A 20,489-nucleotide genomic window follows, 5' to 3' on the forward strand; every position below is an offset into this window, starting at 1 on the left:
AGCTTTTAATAAGAAGCCAAATGATTACATGTCCAAACAACACAGCGTCGTTGAACTTGTGGATGACCAGCCAGCTGTTGAACTTCTGGAAAACTTATTTAACCGGCACTCGACTGTGCAAAGACTGATTTGCAGAAAATAACCCGGACACAGAAAAACATCATGAGAAACAGGATTTAAAGCAAACCAACCACCCAGGGCTTTTTTTCCCCTTCCTGAATTCATGGCATCTAAATTTGGGTGTGTAGGCCTGCCAGGGATCCCTGAAGGAGTTTCCAGCTGTCAGAGAAACAGCTGTTACTTCACTCAGCAGCAGAGCGACTCAAAAGAACACCACTTACGGTGCTACAGAGCAGTCAGTCCTGTTATGTAACTCAGCGCTAAATCGTGACCAACATCAAACGTCACATGGAGTTTCTCTGGACATAATCGAATGACAGGAGCCTGCTTTCCATAATCAGTCACTGTGGATGCAGCGGGGCTGGGAATCCCTGATCCACACGACTGTTTCTGTCAGAGAGGCACTGTGTGGATGACGGCCACTGACAGCATCGTTTAACAAATGGAAATAAATTGATAAAGAAGCATCACAGGCCTTCAGTCAGCAACTCTGAGACAATCTCTGATTTCTATCTCTTCCAACCCAGTGGATGCAAATAAAAGGTCAAAAAATTACTACTTTCTTGTTAAGAAGTCTCCAAAATATTCTTTTTTCTATGAGCTAAATCCTGAAAACTTAAATCTCAAACAAAAGACTTGACAAAACTTTACAAAATACAGCTTCACAGAAAGAGCCCTTGGTGGTTGAGTCTGCAGCAATGAGCCCATTCAACCTGTAACGAGTCTGCATTTGTGATCGTTACTACACAAAGGGGATCTTTGGACTCAAAATGGTCTGTTCGATAAGCGAATATGCCTGTAAGTACAACTGTGCCACACATACAGCACTGTGCACAAGTCCCAAGCCTGCCCTCATTTCTTTACATTTTGAGTCAGACTTCCCTTTAATTTGTTTACACTGGTCTTGAGCAACAGCTCTGCAGGCTCTCTGAAGGTCTTTCAACATTTTTCTTATGACTTTGGCTGCCTTTCCACCTATTTTCAGATCAGTCCTTGCAACAGACCAGTTTAACAGGAATGTTTTGTTGTTTGTTAACACTGACCTATGAATCGTTTAAGCATAAAAAACCCACCTAACTCAAAGGACCAATGTTGTGTCAATAAATAACACAACTTATCAAATATTTTAAATTCTGTATTTAGGCACTTTGTTACTAGCAGCCTGTTACACAAGTACATAATTTGTTCCCAATTCTTTAGTTTGAAAAATACAGTCTGACAGACGTTAAATATTTTTGCACCAACAAAGTGATTCCTAAAGAGTTATTAGCTGAAAAATCAGCATCTCTCAGTCGTTAAAGATGTTTTGGAAACTATACAAGTGGCGGACAAAAGATGAAGTAGCCGGCTTCAAAACAGAACTGAAATAAGCAGCAAAAACCCGACTCCGGATCTGCGAGATGCATCTGACCCTTCAGTTGATCTCAGGTTGGAGGCTTTGCCACAGTTTGGCGCTGCATTTCAACCAGTGGTGTTGGGCATCTTCTCAAAGCTGATGGAATTATGAGCACAGAGAAGTACTGTCAAATTATAACCCACCATGCAGTACTGCCAGGAAAGCGTTTGATTGATGACAGCTTTATTTTTCAGCATGCCAATTTTACCTAACACACAGCCAATACAGTAAAAGCATACACAGATAGGAAGGAAAAAAATGCACACACAAACTATTGGTCATGGACTGGTCCCAGAGCCCAGACCTCAGCATTGTCGTTTGGATCATCGCGATAAAGAACAGAACTAAAAGGACCCAAAACATGAAGCCTGGAGAACCATTCCTGAAGACTACTTAAAGAAATTACAAGAAAGTTGCCAAAGATGGTTCAGGTTGTGTTGACGAATTAAGGTCATCATATCAAAAACTGACTTTCAGTTTCACTTAATTTGTACCACCTGTTACATACTGTATTTCAATACATGGAAATACAGTATGTAAGGCAGGTATTTCCCATTTTCCTAGCAAAATATAAAGAAATGAGGGGGCGGAGTCTGTACAGCACTAACAGAATAAGCACCTCATATGTCAAAGGAGATGAAAGGCAGATGTATCCTGGTGTGTTTATGGTACAAATCTGAGCATCAAAGACCTGGAGACAAAGATGACCGCAACATTAATGATCCTTCTACATACAGGTCATCTACAGACATCTGTTCAGCTTCACTTCCACAAGATAAGAGTTTATTGCCCAAAACTCTTTATGTCTCGAGCTGAAAGACAGTGAGTGTGGAGCATTTTAATGCAAATTGAATCCGATTCAGCACGGGTAGAGTCACGCACTGAACAGAAATACAACAGGTGCTGAGGAACATTAAAATCCACTAATGTTTTTAGACATGATGGATTTCTTTATAACAAACCTGCATCCTTGTTCTAAACTCCAAAACTTTTCTGCTAGAAAATCTTGGATTTCCTGCCTGAATCTGCTGTGCAACTCACTTTTTAGATATTCAAATGCATGCCCGCCCGCATCAGTTCATGAGGAAAATGTTAATATTCATAGATATACAATATGAACATATAGAGAGTCACAACCATGAATATAAATGAACTCCAATAACTGTACACTCTGTCCTGAACTGGGGTGTTGTTACCCGTGTAGCCAACTCAAACTTTTACTGAGCAGACTTCTTGCAGCGGTGGCATCAGATTACAGCACCACGCTCATAATTCAGCGAGGTCTTTAAAAAGAGTCACTCTAAAGCAGACTGCAAGGCCAGGTGCCTGATTTCATACGTCTGTGGCAATAAGACAGAACTCAAATATTAAGAGGAAAGGTCCCATACTTTGGTTTACATCGTGTGTATTTTGTGATTTATTTTTATTATTTTTTTCCAATTTACGACCCAAAAAAATCCTTGCGGGACTATTTTGAAAGGTCAAATGCCGATAATCATTTAGCGCCTGTGCTTCCTGCCAGTACGCTGATCAGACTGTGCAATTCGCCAACTCCACCGCCCTGAAGATGCTGGACCTTGTTCAGATGTGAAAACCTCAGTGAGCAAGAGACACACTCTAACCAGAACGTGCAGCAGGTGGAGAACTGGTTCATGTGTCAGTAGGGTGAGCTCACAAAGGCCGAGGAGCAGAACAAGAACTGCAAGCTTCAGTTCAATGCTGTGGAGTCTTGAGTCTGAGAAACTCAGAGTCTATGCTATTCCTTGTCACAAGGAAAGGATAGCATGACTCGAAGTTTTCAAGAGACTGAGAGAGTACCGTAATTGTCGGGCTATAAGCTGCTACTTTTTGCACAAGCTTTGAACCCTGCGGCTTTTAGTCAGGTGCGGCTTTTCTATGGATTGTCCATGATTTTTGTGATATCATAAGACGATTTGTTTTGTTTGTTCCGCTGTTGTACGGCACTACGTTGCCTGGCGGAAGGGCATGCGATCAGACACACAGTATCGGGGTTCAAGAGTGGTATGTTGGTCACATGTCCGTCCGCCAGGCAACGTAGTGCCGTACGAAGTAGCGCGAAAAACAAACTTCAAAGTAGCGCTACGCGCTCAGCGGGAGGCGTGGATGATGAGCGGCGATAAACTTGCGAAAAGCAAGTTATGCCCAACTCCACCAGTGGATTCTGACAGCGTGGAAAAGTGTGAAAACATCCACGATCACCAACGGATTTCGAAGGGCTGGACTGCTGCATGATGGAGAGGAGGACACCGCCACAGCCCTTCAGAGGGTGTTCGACTCCGACACTGACAACGAGGATTTGTTTGGTTTTGAAAGTGACAACGAAGGAGAGAAGCGGAGAGTGGATGACGAAGCCATCCTGAGCCTGTTCGTATCCGACACTGGAGAAGAGGACTTCGGTGGTTTTAGTGCGCAGGAAGAAGAGAAAGATGGTGGTGAATGACTGAATTTTCTTCTTGTTAAAGCCGTGTCACTGCACCTGAGCCTGAAAGGTAGTCTGAATCTATTTTTCTGGTGTGCTGTAGGTTATTGTTATGTACTACATTTGTTACTCGTTTATGAAGCACAGTACATGTTTCGTACTTGTAATTACCGCTACTTGTACATATACCTAAAAAGTTATGCAAATATGTACCCATAACTTGTTTTTCAAAATATTAATAAAAGTGATGTGTCTCCAAACAGCCATCTGTTTCCTGACAATTCGCTTTGTGCATATTCTCTTACATATGATAAGTCAACATTGAAACACCTGCGGCTTTTTAGTCAGGTGCGGCTAATGTATGTACAAAACAGGATTTTCCCCTGATTTTAGCTTGTGCGGCTAATATTCAGGTGCGCTTTGTAGTCCGGGAAATACGGTACTTTCTTTTTAAGAACAGCTTTTATGGGTGAACTGACAAGTTTCCTGCTTCAGGGTCGGCTATCCCTCCACAATAAAAGGAGCCAGCTGAGGTGGTTCAGCCATTTGATTAAGATGCCTCCTGGGTGAGGTGTTTCAGGTATGGCCATGTCATGTCCTGACATAACACAGAGATTATGTCTCAACTGGGCTGAGAAAGCTGGGAGAGCCAGAGGAGGTGGACAAGGAGAGGAAGGGCTCCTCTACTCAAGCTGCCACTGCCTAGAAAAGCAGCAGAAAATGGACGGACGGGTGGTTTGGTGGGTGCAACCGTGAGATTTCATGAGTGTGTTTACTTCAGACTTAACTTGTTAAGTGTTCTAGCCATTCACTTCACCCTATAATCCAGGGATGGCCAACTCCAGGCCTCAAGAGCTGGTGTCCTGCAGGTTTTAGATGTGTCCTTGAATGGCTAAATTACCTCCTCAACATGTCTTGAAGTTCTGGTAATGAACTAATCATTTGATTCAGGTGTGTTGACCCAGGGTGATATCTTAAACATGCAGGACACCAGCCCTTGAGGCCTGGACTTGGCCATCCCTGCTCTAATCTAAATGGGGCAATTTCTTGCCCCAACAGGTGAGACCAAAACACCAACCACAACATATAAAAATGAGTCAAAAAATGGGTGGTGTCAGTGTGGCTATGTTCTACATTTATACTTGACACCAACCTAACCTACACACATCTACATTTTACCCTCAACTATTTCTCAGTGTCCACAGTAAAGCAGTCTCCAGTGTGAGTGCACTCCTCCTTGGACTTGACATCAAACTAAATGACTCTGAAAGATACAACCAGAGGTGGAAAGTAACGAATTACATTTACTTGCGTTACTGTAATTGAGTAGTTTTTTTGTGTATTTGTACTTTTTAAAGTCATTTTTCAAGTCTGTAATTTTACTTTTACTTAAGTATATTTTTTAAAAAGTATTGTAGTTCGCTACGTTTTCAATCACACCCGTTACTGAGTAAATTAAAAATATAAAAAAAACATTGCGGTTCGGAAATACTGCAGGGAACAATGGGTAGTAGAACAAATTGGCGCTAAGGTCGCGTTAAAGATGGAGTCTGACGTCGGTGTTACGGATCCAGTGAAAAAAGAAGCCCCGTCGAATTCTGCTGACCCTGAACTCGAAGAAACCGATGTGAACCCCTGGCCGTATTTAAGGGACCATTTCGGCTTCAAGTGCAAGAAAGGCAACAGCTTTATTATGCAGTGTAAGCTGTGTTTGCCCAGAGAGACCGAGTTAGCAGCTTTTAAAAATTCCACATCAAACCTGCGCAAGCATGTAGAGGTAAGTTAAATACAACTCGTACCGTTATGGTAGCAAAAAGGCTGTGTTCAAATTAATCACATTACGTTAAGACATCTGTGAAGAACACAGATAACGTTGGTTGGTACTAGCAACTTGCTGTAATCGGGCACGTTGTTGTCCACGCAACTTACATTTTTTTTACTGGGTTGGTAAATTGCTAAAAGAAAATGTGTTTACCTACATTTTTCCTGTTTGTTAATAATAATAATTTATTTTAAAAAATAGTTAAATTAAAGACAGAAGCGGCTACTTTCTTACTTAACCCACATATGTTCACACTGCAGGCAAAAGAATAACAGAGCGCTCACTTACCTTAGATTAGTCAAAGACAGCTGACTTCTGTTACTTGTTAATTAGCACTTGCAACCTCCCGTTAACTAGCCTGTTACTGTCCAATTAAAAAAAAAAAAAAACACGAGATATATTGGTATAATTTACCAGCGGTAGCTATGTAATGCATTGATGTCTTATTAGGGACGTCAAAAAACTTTCTCTCAAACTTAACACTGGCCTGCCTGCCTCAGCTGCCTTCGAGCGTCTCTTTAGCTGTGCTGGACTACTGTTCACTGCAAAGTGAGCAAGGATGAACTCTACTAACTTTGAAAATCAACTGCTCCTCAAAATTAACAGGAAGTTCAGAGAGTAACACTCTAGGATGGATACAAAGGAACTTTAATCTAGAGGTACAGTAGGGCAGGGCCAAGTTTAAAAAATTAAAAAACATTTTTAAAGCAGCTGCCGTTCAGTTCAGTACTTGTTCTCTTATTTGACAGTTTAGAACACATTCTCATGTGAAAGAATGATATGGTTTTGTATTGAAAACACTGTGATACCTGACAGTTTGGTTGATTGGTTTGGTGACCATTATCCATTTTCATGTATAGACTTGCAGTTTAACTGCCACTGCACTTTAATTTGTAAGTTTTTCTTTTCACTAAAAAAGAACTACTTTGAGATTTATATCCCACTGTCTTTTTTTGCACTACTCAGAAGCGGCTGTCCTCCTGCTGACAGAAAAGTAACTATGTAACTTTTACTCTGAGTACATTTTAAATGAGCTACTTTTTACTTTTACTTGAGTACATTTTTAGACAGGTAATTTTACTTGTACTTGAGTAAAATTTCAGCAAAGTAATAGTACTTTTACTTGAGTAAAATATTTTAGTACTCTTTCCACCTCTGGATACAACACATCCCGTATAACAGAAATACCTCGTGAGTTGGACTCTTTCCATGACATTTTTATTAAGAAATTAAGATAAACACGTCACCTTTAATCCCCATAGTTCACCCCAGCAGCAAACTACCCAACTTAGAAAAGCTAAGCAAAGCCTCCTTCACAGAGGGAGGAAATCGAGTTAAATGCGCATTTATTGGGGTGAATAAAGCAGAGCATCATCTACCTGGGTGAGGCATGGTGATGGTGTCGTTAGTGTTGGTGGAGCCCACATTAAAGATGACCACCGCAGAGGCGTTGTGGGCTGCAGCGTGGCGGATCTTGTCCTTGTAGGTGCAGTTGCCCCGGGCTATGAGCGCCACCCAGGCCCCGGCCTGAGCGGGCACCGCAAAGCGGGTGTTGGGGTCGCAGGCCTGGCGGTCCAGCGGTGCTGCGGGCAGGACCAACACCCCCTTGGCGTCCCGCTTCGGAGAGTGCTCGCCATATCGCCCGCACTCAGTCTTCTCGGTGCGCAGCTCCGAGGTGGCCGGGTCCACGTAGGTGATGTTGACGAAGGCGGTGTACCACTCCTCCCGCTCGGCCACGGTGAAGTCCAGGCACAGCAGGTGGACGAAGCAGAAGGAGAGCAGCCACGTAGAGAGGGCCAGGCTGCGGCAGGCCGCCACCAGCGAGCCCGGGGCCATGACGAGCCTCCCCGGGGTGAGAGCGAGCTGTGTGTCGGTAGGTCGGAGGAGCCGCTTCAACGCTGGAGCCTCCTACTCCACCATGCTAAAAGGCAAAACCACCAGGAGCGTGTTTAACTCGCTTACACTCCCCTTTTTTCACACGAAAGAAAAAAAAAAAATCTGTTTTTAGCCGCTCCCCTCCACTACTTTCAGGCTACCTAGCAGCAGACGCCTGTTAGCAGTCTCCATTTCCAGCCTCCACCGTTAACTCGATGAGAAACACCCACTAAAAAACTCCTAAATGCGCACAACTGAAAGGAGAAATCACCACAGGAGTGACGCGACGTGAGCCCACCGAAGTGAAGCACCAGGCGGTTGGCTGAGTGCGCGCACACGTTAATAATTTGTTGGAGATTTAAAGCTAAGTGCAGCTGCAGCAGCAGGCCAGCGCGGCTGCATTGTTTTGACTGGGCCACGGTCCACTGGTAAAGTTACGGAAATGTGGACTGTTACTTCCGGTTATTACTCTGCAAAGTAAAAACATTTTACTTTTTTAATTATAAGTCTGTGATGCTCGATTAAAACTTTAATTCACTAATAATTCGCTTTAATTCATTAATAAATAATGTCCAGCAGGTGTTCTGACAGTCAACCTTTACCAAAGAAATTCTAAGGTATTTTATTTTGAAGGTCACCACACGTTGTTTACCTGAAGGATTTAAAGCGCTCTGTTAGATTTAAAGAAATCAATTCTAAACAGCGCCACAAAGCGACACGAGGCAAAATCTACACTCTGATTATAGTTACAAAACTGGGTCATAGTTATAATGCCTTTATTATTTGTTCTGAAGAGGGCTAATTAATAGCAAATTAACTGTACATTATATTTTTGTCTTTTTATCTTTTGCATTCTTCACCAAATAACTTTTCATGTTCGTCTTTATATAATCTTCAATAAAGCCATATTTAAAATTATATTCACATTTCTTGACTGTACGGTATAAGGCAAGGCAGGGGAAGGCAAGTTTATTTATATAGCACAATTCAACAACAAGGTGATTCAAAGTGCTTTACAGAGACATTAAAAAAACAAAAAGTATGATTTAAAATCGATTAAAAAAACAGTAGATAAAATCAGAACAGTAGATAAAATCAGTAATTAAAATGTAAGTTTTGAAATTTAAGCTTAACAGTGTGGATTTGGTGTTTTATTCATATGCAGCTGAGAACAGGTGAGTCTTCAGCCTGAGTGTTTCAGCTGATCTGAGGCTTTCTGGGAGTTTGTTCCAGATATAAGGAGCATAAAAGCTGAATGCAGCTTCTCTGTGTCTGGTTCTGACTCTGAGAACTGATTAAAAAACCGGATCCAGATGACCTGAGGGATCTGGGTCAGAAGGTCACTGAGGTATTTTGGTCCTAAACCATTCAGAGCTTTATAGACCAGCATCAGAACTTTAAAGTCTATCCTCTGACGGACAGGCAGCCAGTGTAAAGACCTCAGAGCTGGACTGATGTGGTCCACTTTTTTGGTCTTAGTGAGGACTCGAGCAGCAGAGTTCTGAATGAGCTGTAGTTGTCTGACTGATTTTTTTAGGTAGACCTGTAAAGATGCTGTTACAGTAATCAAGCCTACTAAAGATGAATGCATGGACTAGTTTTTCCAGGTCCTGTTGAGACATCAGATCTTTTATCCTTGAAATATTCTTGAGGTGATAGTAAGCTGATTTTGTTATTGTCTTAATATGTTTTTCTAAGTTTAAGTCTGCGTCCATCACTACACCCAAATTTCTCACCTGGTTTGTATAAAGGTACAGTTTAACTGTGTCCACTCCATCCAGGCCTTATGACTTTGTATGGAACTTTTATTTAAAGAAAACAGAGCAAAAAAATAAATAAATGTTACAACATTATAAAATAGTCTGACAAAAATAATGATCTTTGTTGTTACTATAAAACAACACGTACTACCAAAATTGATATCATAAACACACTGAAAGCTGTCTGACACACAGAGAGAGAATTTATTCAGGACCTTCTCTCTTTACCTGTTCATATATAGATAGTCACTAATATTCTGCTTCCAAAGACTGAAAAGAAAATATGCAGACATGTAAGGCATGTACAGGCCAGCTAGGATTAGATGGTGACTTACAGAGTACACACTCCAGATTTCAGCAAGAGAAAATAAAGACACAATAAGCCAGGTTGTCGACCATAACTTTCCTAATGAGGCAGAGGACATAGGTCAGAATAGCGATATGCATGATCTAGTTTCTGAGAAGGACAACAGTATAGAGCATCAATCGGAAGACACAGACACATCTGATGAGTCTGAGGAGGAAGTCTCAGGTGCTCAAGCTGCTCCCACCCCTCGTGAAATGTGCAAATCCTTAAGTGATAAAGTGTCTTAGAGCTCAGTATATATATGGTTTCTATATTGACTTCCCTTCATTGGCTTCCTGTTAAATCCAGAATTGAATCTAAACTCCTGCACCTCACATACAAGGTCTTAAATAATCAGGCCCGGTGTTATTTTAATGACCTTGTAGTACCATATCACCCCATTTGTGCACTTCACTCTCGCACTGCAGGCCTACTTGTTGTTCCCAGAGTGTTTAAAAGTAAAATGGGAGGGAGAGCCTTCAGTTTTCAGGCCCCTCTTCTGTGGAACCAGCTTCCAGCTTGGATTCAGGAGTTAGAGCCCCTCTCTAGCTTTAAGATCAGGCTTAAAACTTTCCACCCCTTGGTAAACCTGGTTCTGCCGGAGGTTTCTTTCTGTTAAAAGGGAGTTTTTCCTTGCCACTGTCGCCTAAGTGCTTGCTCATAATGGGTCATGTGACTCTTAGGTTTTCTCTGTATTCTTTGCATTATTGTAGGGTCTTTACCTTATAAAGCTTCTCGAGTTAATTGTTGTTGCACAAAGGAGTATTAGGGCCACATTAAAAAAATATTATTATTGTTTCGAGACAAACTGCAATGGTTGCTATACCCTCTGAGTTAGTTAAGTTGTGCTTCAGAATCAGTTTTAGTAACAAGGCAGGAAACGATTTCTCTTTTAGCACATAAACACAGTGTGGCAATCAGCATCAGGGCCTTGAGAAGAAGGAAGGAAGTAGCGTACAAATATTTCTTTACTGTACTTAAGTAGAATTTGCAGTAGCATTTTACTTGAGTACTTATTTTTCTGACGTTTTACTGTCTACTCCTTACATTTTCAAAACAGACTCGTTAATTTAGGTTTAAAACCTTTAAGGGTGAGTTATTATTTTGTCACTGCAGGCCTCAAATCAAACCGCTTTGAGGTTAAACAGTAAAAGCTTTATGCTGAGAATGTGTGATATTATACCAAACTCCTTGCCTTCATCTGTTTGAAGTTTCTCACTCAGAACATCCTTAAAAGCAGATGCAACAGATGCTCCTGCCTTGGTTTGAAGACACCTGACCCATGTATACTGCCAGAAGAACACTGCCGCTAGCTAACTGCTCAGCGCGGCAACAGCACAGCAACAACAACAACACACAGGGCGCCCTCTCACCCCGGAAGGACACCGTCGCAGCGAGAGGGCGTCACCCGTCACTATGGTAACATAAACAAAACATAACTGTAAAAACAGAACCCCGAACAGCCCTGACCCGCTACATAGCCCCCACCTAAGGGGTCAGTCGTCCCCAACGACCCCATTACCCCACAGAAAGTCCTGCAAATGTCCAGGTGCCTTCTTTTGGCGCACCGGCCGGTCTCGACCGGCGGGGGAAAAGTCACTCGGGTCAGAACATGGGGTGCCACCAGCATCCCCTGCCCCGGCATCTGCCGGAGCAAACGGTCGGTACGGTGAGAGCCTGTCCCAGTGCAACACCACCATGCGCCCCAGGCCCGGCATGCGGATGCGGTAGACCACTTATGTTAGCCGCTCCACGACCTCCGCCGGCCCTTGCCAGTGACTGCACAGTTTGGGGGATACTCCTCTCTTGCGGACCGGGCAGTACACCCAAAACTTGTCGCCTGGCATGAAAACCCCCCCTCGGCACTTGGTGTCGTAGGCTCTTTTCTGTCGTACTCCGGCGCTGGCCTGGGCCTGGCGGGTGTAGTCATGAACCACCTGCAGCCGCTCCCTCAGCCTCCTGTAGTAGTCCATCTCTGGCCCACAATCAATCTCCGGCTCGGGGGGGGACCCAAACACCAGATCCACAGGCGTCCGGAGCTCCCGTCCAAACATCAGAGCGGCAGGTGTGCACTGGCTGGACTCCTGAACCGCAGTCCGATACAACCAAAGGACCAGGGGCAGATGTCGGTCCCAATCCCGCTGGTGGCGGCTGGTGAGAATGGCGAGCTGGGTGGCCAGCGTGCGGTTGAAACGCTCAACCAAGCCATCGCTTTGCGGGTGGAGCAGTGTGGTTCTCGTCTTCTCCACCCCCAGCCGCCGGCAGATCTCCCCGAAGACCTTCGATTCGAAGTTACACCCCTGGTCACTGTGGAGCTCAGCCGGGACCCCAAAACGGGTGAACATCTCCTCCACCAGCTTCTCGGCCGTCGTCATTGCACTCTGGTCCGGCACCACGTAGGCCTCTGGCCACTTCGTGAAATAGTCCATAGCCACCAACACATACCGGTTCCCTGACTCTGTGACGGGGAAAGGCCCTAGGACGTCCACTCCCACTCTTTCCATTGGGGCCCCCACCAGGTACTGCTGAAGGGGGGCAGTGGAGCGTTGAGTTGGGCCCTTCTGTGCTGTGCAGGTGTCACAGCAGTGCACATGAAGTTCCACATCCCATCGACAGCCAGGCCAGTAGAACCGTCCCCTGAGGCGGCGGAGAGTTTTGGCGTTCCCATAGTGTCCTGCCCCCACCGAGCCGTGGACCAGCTCAAGCACCTGCGACCGCAGCGACCGAGGCACCAACAGCTGCTCCCGCTTCAGCTGCTGCGTTGTCAATGGGAGCCACCCCCCTCCGCCGGCTGTGGCCTGAGCAGTAGCCACCCCCAGCACCTCCTATGCCCGCTCCTCCTGTCGCAGGCAGTAGCGGCACTCGACGGCTACGCAGGGCCGTCTGGAGAGGGCATCAGCGCTGCCATGCTGTCGACCTGCCCGATGCTGGATCTCGAAGTCATAGCCCTGAAGGACTTCCAGCCAGCGGCCACCTGCCCTTCTGGGTGTTTGAAGTTCAGGAACCAAGTCAGAGACGCATGGTCAGTGCACAGGAGGAACCGGCAGCCGTGCAGATATGGCTGGAAGTGCCGCACCGCTAGCACTACGGCCAGCAGCTCCCACCGGGTTACACAGTAGTTCCTCTCGGCTCGCCCCAAGGCACCACTGAAGTACGCCACCACCCGTTCTCCAGCCTCGTCCTGCTGGGAAAGGACCGCCCCGACTCCTACATTGCTAGCATCAGTGTCCACAATGAAAGGTTGCCGGGCGTCGGGGTAGGCCAGGACTGGGACTCTGGTGAGGGCCTCCTTCAGCTGTGCAAAAGCCGCAGCACAGGCATCCCCTCAGCCAAACAGCTGTCCCTTGTCAGTCAGGCGGTGGAGGGGGCTGGCCATCGTCGCGAACCCCTTGATGAACCGACGGTAGTAGGAGGCTAGGCCCAGGAAGCTCCGCAGTTCTTGGACGTTCGAGGGAGTCGGCCAGTCCCGGACCGCAGCCACTTTTGCGGGGTCAGTGGCGACACCTCGAGCGCTGATCACATGGCCCAAGAACGTGGTCTCTCTCGCCAACAGCCAGCATTTCGCGGGGTTGAGCCGCAGCCCAGCTCGTCGGATGGCACTCAAGACCTCGCTCAGGTGAGACAGTGCACTGTCGAAGTCGCCACCGTGTACCAACAGGTCATCCAGGTACACAACGCAGTGGCTACGAGGGATATCCACGAGCACCCTCTCCATCAGTAGGTCGAGGGAGCTGAACCAGCTGGAGCCGGTAACGTAATCTAGGGCCTCGTCAATCCGCGGAAGCGGGTACGAGTCCTTCTTGGTGACTGCATTGAGACGGCAAAAGTCCACGCAGAACCTCGGGCTGCCATCCTTCTTCCCCACCAGAACCACGGGTGCCGCCCATGGGCTATTGGACGGCTCGATCACTCCAGCCGCAGCCATCTCACGGATCTTCTCTTCCGCTACCTGCCGGTTTGAGAGGGGCAGCCGGTGTGGGTGCAGACGGATGGGCTGAGCAGAGCCGGTGTCGATGGTGTGCTGGACCAGACTCGTCTGCCTACAGTCTTTGTCACTGGCGGCAAAGATGTCCACATTCTCATCCAGGTGGCACCTCAACCGCTGGCGCTGGTCGACGTTGAGGCCTACGCTGCTGCGCTGCCAAAGGTCATCAACAGCCTTGATGGTCTCGGTCGAGGGAGGTTTGTCGGGCTGAGAGGCTGAGGCGAGTGGAGATGACCCGGAGCCACCGGCGTCCGAAATCTGCTGAGCGGCAGCTGCCCGACGCCTGTCTCGTCTGGCCCCCTCCCCTCCCTGCTTTTGGCCGCGCTGGAGGGCAAAAGTCTCTGCGCCAAGAGTGATAGCCAGCTTCGCGGTGTCGACGCAGGCCCCCCAGCGGCTCAGCAGATCCAGGCCAATGATGCACCGGTCTTGAATGTCGGCGAGCCAGAAGTCGTGCACCACCAGCTCCAGATCCTTCACTCGGATCCGCAACGGTTTCTTCCCCCGCATAACAGTTTTCTCCCCCGTCACTGTCATCAGCTGGGTGTCTGTGGGCAACCAACCCTTCACCAGTGGCCCGGATGTTCCAGGGAGCACGCCAGGTCGTATTAGGGAAATGGTAGACCCCGTGTCCACCAGGGCCTGGCATGGCTGGTCCTCAACACAGCAGCTCAGGTAGAGTCCCTTGAGGTGCCCAACTCGGCCCACCACCGTGCATCGTCCTTGGAGGGGGGCAGGAAGCTGGAGCGGTGGTCCCCTCGCTACACCGCTCCCTCCTCGTTTCCCTGAGGCTGCGTAGTTCTGGTCTTCGGGGCTGGTGCTGGGCAGTCACGCGCCACGTGGCCAGGCTCATCGCACCGGTAGCAGCGGTTGGTCAGTCGACGAGGACGCCTCCGGGGCACCGAGGGTTGCAGCTGGGATATCTCGGCGACCTCCCCCTCCCCGTCGCAGTCTGCGGCTCTGATTTGGGGGTAGTTTGGGGGGGGCACCTGCTGGTGAGGTCGCGAGGTGAGCACCAGCTCGGCCCTTTCAGCCTCAAGGAGTGCCTCACGGAGGGTCTGAGGCATGGCCAGGCGGACGTGTTGGTGTAGTCGCTCTGGGAAAAGTCCTCGCAGAAAAGCATGCAGGCTAAGCTCCTCACGGGCTACTGCTGGAAACTCCGGGTAGCCACGACAAGCATACAGCAACACGTCTGCTGCAAAGGTGCCCAGGCTCTCCCCCGGCCGACGGCTCGGGTTGGTCAGCCGCTCTCTGCTCTGATCAGTGGAGTGCCGCTGCCCGAATGGCCTCTCAAGTGCCGCGGTGAGGGCCTGGAGCTCATGCTGCTCTGCCGGGGCTAGGTCAAAGAGTATCTGCAGTGCATCTCCCTCTAATGCTAGCGCTAGGTGTGTAGCAGTCTCCTCTTCGCTCCAGCCACTATGCCTGGCGGCCAGCCGCACTTGTGAGAGGTAGGGCTCTAGCGGTGTTAGCCCGTTGTATTTCGGTACCTTAACTGCCGTGGTAGGCATAACTGCTCGCGGTTGGGGGCTCGGTGTGTGGGTCGACAGAGGTAGCCCATGAAGCATTGCCCTAGCGTCTGTCGCGACGGGCCGCCGCCGCGGTGCGCTCGCGCCATCGGGACCCGTCGGGGAACTTACATGGCCGCTCACATCCTCTCTCTTCAATCGCCAGCTTCCCAAGCGGGGAATGTTCTCCTCGACAGCTTACTCCAGCCTCTGAATGTCTCTCTCCATTACGGCGAGGGTGAGCTATCCCACTTCTGACACCAATGTGGCGAGCTCAGACAAGGAGGAGACAGAATTCCGTTCGGTCTTGCTGCCCCGCCCTCTTAGCCAGGGAGCACAGCCATTTATTTACATCTGCCAGAAGAACACTGCCGCTAGCTAACTGCTCAGCGCGGCAACAGCACAGCAACAACAACAACACACAGGGCGCCCTCTCACCCCGGAAGGACACACCGTCGCAGCGAGAGGGCGTCACCTGTCACTATGGTAACATAAACAAAACATAACTGTAAAAACAGAACCCCGAACAGCCCTGACCCGCTACAATACTTAGAAAATCCATCTATACATGTCAGTAATATCTTACATTATCATTATCTGCACAATATTCACCCATATCAGCCAAATCAGCCTCAAACTGTTTGTCGAGTCCACTAATCAAAACTCCATTTCTGGGAAAATGTCTTCTTGCTGGTTTATGAATTGTGTAAGTATCTTCCCAACAAAGACCTCTCTAGCTTAACGGGCAACACTGAGTTGTATTTTATATCACAAAACACAAAAATGTTGGGTTTTTTTTTTTTTTTTTATTATTTCAACAACTTTACGGGACAAATTTAGATGCAGGACAGAGACATTTCTGCCTCTGTCACTCAAAAAGTGTACAATATATTTGTTTTAACTTTTAATCATAATAACACAGAAATAAACTTTTTACAACGAATCATCCATCAGTAAAAATCAATTCCAATACAACAAATTCAACATTCATATAAAAAAAATTCCAACCTTTTTTTCTGAAGCATGACAAGTATTTCTAGCTGTTTTACTCCGCTCTGCACTTTAGTCTTTGTTCTTGTCATGTCCGTGTTTGTCCACCAGGTGTCTCCCTCAGCTCATTTTCTCCAAATCAGAAGCATCAGATTTGTGGAGACGCTCTGCCTGCCAGACACAGTTCAGGGCGATGACACATGTCTATCCTCCACAATATACAGGCCTGTATCATTTAGTTTTGATATTTACATGTATAAATTATCAAATGTGAATAGATTTTCATATGAAAAAGGACATTAAATGTCATCACTTTACATACAATAATGATAATCTAATATCAAAAACCTTGAGGATTCAATGTTTTGTTTCATTTTAAAAGTTCAGACCTCAAAGACATTAAGTTTACAGTCATATATGATCAAGAAAATCAACAATCTTCCCATTTCAGGAACTGGAACCAGCTTTAAATGTGACTAAAATAATGATAAAACAATTAATTCTCTAATCATTGACTAACTAATGAATCACTGCAGCTCCAATATATTGTTGCATTTGACAACCCACTACAGCAACTACAGAATAAAACCACTAACCAGACTGATGACAGATTTCAAAAATGCTGAATATGAAGAGTAGTATCATTTAAACTCACATGATTATCAGCCATAAGAACAAATTCAGATTTATATTGATGTAAGGTATATAAATGTAAGTACAGTTTGAATCAGTGCAATATTATTTTCACACATCAATGGACCACTGAACTTCTCAGCTTCTAAAATGTAAAGACTACACCAGCTCCGCAGTGGCTCCAACTCCATAAAGATAAAGTCCAGCATAGAGCGGCTGAGTGAATGTGGTCTGGACTCTGTGGAGGAGAGTCATGGTTTCAGAGACGCTGTAGAAAGACAGAATACCTGCTTTGTGATCCAGGTACACTCCTACTCTGGAGGACCGAGGACCTGAGAGGACAGTTTGGACAAAGTTGTGCCAAAATCTATAACCGTTTGTGTACCAATATAATGACCAAGACTTGTCATTGTATCCAAAACCACATTCTTTGTCCCTCCCTGCTCTGTTGATATTCTTGTATGCGACTGCAACACCAACTCCTCTCCCTCTCCACTCCACCTCCCAGTAACAACGTCCAGTCAGACTTTCTCTACTCAGGACCTCTTCCCATCCATTGAATCTGTCTGGATGATCAGAATAAGACTGTTGTTGTTTCATCAATGTTACGTTTCTGTAATCCTCAGATAATAACAGATGTCTGTTTGCTGTGTTTGGATCCAGTGTTATTTCACCTGAATATTTTAAGAATCCAGCTCTGGTCTTTGGCTCTGGTGGTGACAGTAAAACATCCACTTCAGTGACTGTCAGTGAGATGTTTGTCCATTCCTCTCTCAGAATGTCCTGTAGTTTATCTCTGGTCTCTGACACAGCTGCTGTCACATCCTCAAAGTAGCTCAGAGGACGAATATTGATGCTGGATGAGTGTGTAGACTCACTGAGTGCTGACAGTGAGGGGTAGTTGTGTAGAAAATGGTTGTGATCCTCTGTGTGTGAGAGCTGCTCCAGCTCGCCGTCTTTCCTCTTCAGCTCAGCGATCTCCTGCTCCAGCTTCTCCTGAAGCTCTTTGACTCGACTCACTTCAGTTTCCTGCTGGGATCTGACCTGCTGCTTCACATCAGAGCTTCTTTTCTGGATGAGACGGATCAGCTCAGTGAACATCTTCTCACTGTCCTCCACTGCTTTATCAGCAGAGCCATTGATGGCCTCCACCTCCTGTTGAAGCAGCTTCACATCTTTCTCTCGCTCCTGGATTCTCTGCTGGATGTTTAGTCGTCTCACCTCGAGCTCCTTCTGCTTCTCAGTCCTTTCTGCTGCAGCTGGGACGGTTTCATGGCCTTTATGTTCATCCATCAAGCAGAGATAACAGATACTCTGCTGATCAGTACGACAGAAAATTTTCATCACCTCATCATGACGAGAGCAGATGTTCTCCTGGAGCTTCTTGGAGGGGGCCACCAGCTTGTGTTTCTTTAATGGAGCTGCATCATTGTGAGGTTGGAAATGTTTCTCACAGTAAGAGGCTAAACAGACCAAACAGGACTTGATGGCTTTCAGCTTCCTCCCAGTGCAGACATCACAGGCCACATCTTCAGGTCCAGCATAGCAGTGAACAGCTGGAGCAGCTCGGAGTCCAGTCTTCTTCAGCTGCTCCACTAAAGCTGCTAACATGGTGTTTTTCTCCAGGACAGGCCTTGGTATGAAAGTCTTCCTGCACTCAGGGCAGCTGTGGATTCCCTTCTTGTCCTCTCCATCAAAGTGGGATTTAATACAGCTCATGCAGTAGCTGTGTCCACAGGTTGTAGTCACCGGATCCTTCAGTAGATCCAAACAGATCGGGCAAGAGAAGGTTTCTTGGTCCAGCTGAACTCCTTTCTGTGCCATTTCTCCTCTCAGTGTCAGTGACTGTGTGAGTTCATCTTCGTTATAACTGAAACTAGTCTGAGCTCTGATCTTAACAACCTGTATTTCTGCAGTGAATGGAGCTTGTCAGCTCTTACATGTCACCACATGTTGGTTAAGCCCATCTTCAAAGTGCAGATCTGAATGGGAGGGAACAAGGAAACATTTGGAGAGAGAGGAGTTCCTGTGTTTAAAAGCAGGAAAAAGAGGATTTTCAGGCTGTGCTTCATTCCAGGAAGAGGAGCAGTTTGAGAGTGATACTGTCTGTTTAACCCAGGGGTTGGCAACCTTTCTGATGATGAGTGCCATCTAAAATTCCCCCACAAGTCAACGTGCCATATGATTGCATGACTTAGAGACTTGGACTTAGAGCTTTTTATTGTCGTTGTGCAGTTTCTTGCACAGCAAAATTGGGCAACTGGACCACAAAGGTGCAAAAGTAAGAAGAAGAGAAACCAATATGCAACAAGGGGGGGGGATAAATAAATTAAATAAAATAAAATAAAAAGCATATATGAGAGTGACACTTTATACATAGTGTATGTGCAAGAAACATTGAAACAGAAACAGAAACATAAATAAAATGTCCGTTATATAATATAATAAATAAAAAAGGATGGAGAGGCCATGGTCATTTTGCGTGGAGATGGTACTTCTACCAGAATATTTCACGGGACTGAAAAATATTGCACACACCAAGCATATTGCACATGGGCCAAACATATTCCACAGAACATGGGAATACTGAGATATTGCACATAGATGATCAATAGCAGTGGCAGAGTGGATGTGTTGGGGAAGTCTGTACACACTCTTAGTTTGCATTAAGAGTTCTGGCAGCCCACAGGAAGAAGCTGTTCTTTAGTCTGTTGGTTTTGCACCTGATGGATCTGAACCTTTTTCCAGAGGGCAGGATGTTGAAAAGGTGGTGGTTAGGATGGAGGTGGTCCTTTATAATTGCCCTGGCTCTGGAGAGACATCTTGAGCTGGCAATTAAGTCCAAGGAAGGGAGTGGACAGCCGATCACCTTCTCTGCAGTTCTGATGACCCTCTGTAGTCTCTTCTTGTCAGCTTTTGTGCAACCAGCATACCACACAGGGATGGCGTGCACCAGCACACTCTTGATATTGGCACGGTAGAAGGACACTAGGAGTTCAGTCTGTAGCCTGTTCCATCTCAAAACCCTCAAGAAATGGAGGTGCTGCTGGGCTTTCTTTACTAGGGCTGATGTGTTTGTGGACCAAGATAGGTCCTCAGATATGTGGGTGCTGTAAGGGTGTGTTTTAACTGATGAAACGGTGCCGTACTCAGGCTCGGACATCTGATTGCTGCCTTTTACAAGCTTTATTGCACAAGTATAAGCTAACAACACTACAGTAACTGTGCCTTTACAGAAGCTAGGTAATCAACTGAAAGACACTAAATAAAACAACCATACAACAGTAATAAAGCAATCCTATTAATGACAGTACAGTTTGGTAATAGTCATGTTTATAACTTTAACACGTTTTTAATCAACACAGAAAGTCACCAGATTTGATTCCCACACCAAAGAGTCCACAGTATGTAAGTATTTCTCGGGTAGTCAGGGGGACGAACCACGTCCCTCTTGCTACTTTACTGGCAGTAACACCACCAGCCTCCTTACGCCCCTGTGGAGAATGGTGGAATGACCTTCAATTATGTCTGCATGAACTGCTCTTGAAGCCATACAACTAAAAACTACACCCCAGACTTTTTCTTCACTCATCGCCTTACTGAGTCTCTGACAAAATACG

At 46.3% G+C, this 20,489-nt stretch overlaps 2 protein-coding genes across 3 annotated transcripts in view; both read right to left on the reverse strand.

The window, feature by feature from the left end:
* Positions 1–8,093, reverse strand: part of rnf150b (ring finger protein 150b) — a 30,637-nt gene extending 22,544 nt beyond the window's left edge. Inside the window, exon 1 of the mRNA XM_084923310.1 lies at positions 7,158–8,093. Coding sequence (XP_084779436.1) covers positions 7,158–7,614 — 457 coding nt within the window. The 5' untranslated portion in view covers positions 7,615–8,093. The remainder of the gene's footprint in view (positions 1–7,157) is intronic.
* LOC146390262 (tripartite motif-containing protein 16-like) lies at positions 7,921–18,717 on the reverse strand. Of its 2 annotated transcripts, XM_084923312.1 has the most exons (2): positions 17,225–18,717; positions 7,921–7,978 (listed from the first exon to the last, which is right to left on the reverse strand). In XM_084923312.1, the coding sequence occupies exons 1-2, from the start codon at positions 18,691–18,693 to the stop codon at positions 7,921–7,923; spliced, it is 1,527 nt and encodes a 508-aa protein (XP_084779438.1). In that variant the 5' UTR covers positions 18,694–18,717. The 2 variants fall into 2 exon arrangements, with proteins under 2 accessions (XP_084779438.1, XP_084779437.1); XM_084923311.1 differs by lacking the exon at positions 7,921–7,978 and having other exon boundaries at positions 16,724–18,715.
* Positions 18,718–20,489: the final 1,772 nt, after the last annotated feature.

Source organism: Perissodus microlepis, chromosome 3 (genome assembly GCF_051167445.1).
Source record: "Perissodus microlepis isolate ML-2025 ecotype Zambia chromosome 3, ASM5116744v1, whole genome shotgun sequence".
Lineage (NCBI taxonomy): Eukaryota > Metazoa > Chordata > Actinopteri > Cichliformes > Cichlidae > Perissodus > Perissodus microlepis.

What these genes read in the sequence shown, in the direction of transcription:
- LOC146390262 (XM_084923311.1), bottom strand. Translation starts at nt 18,693, where the DNA reads ATGGCACAGAAAGGAGTTCAGCTGGACCAAGAAACCTTCTCTTGCCCG.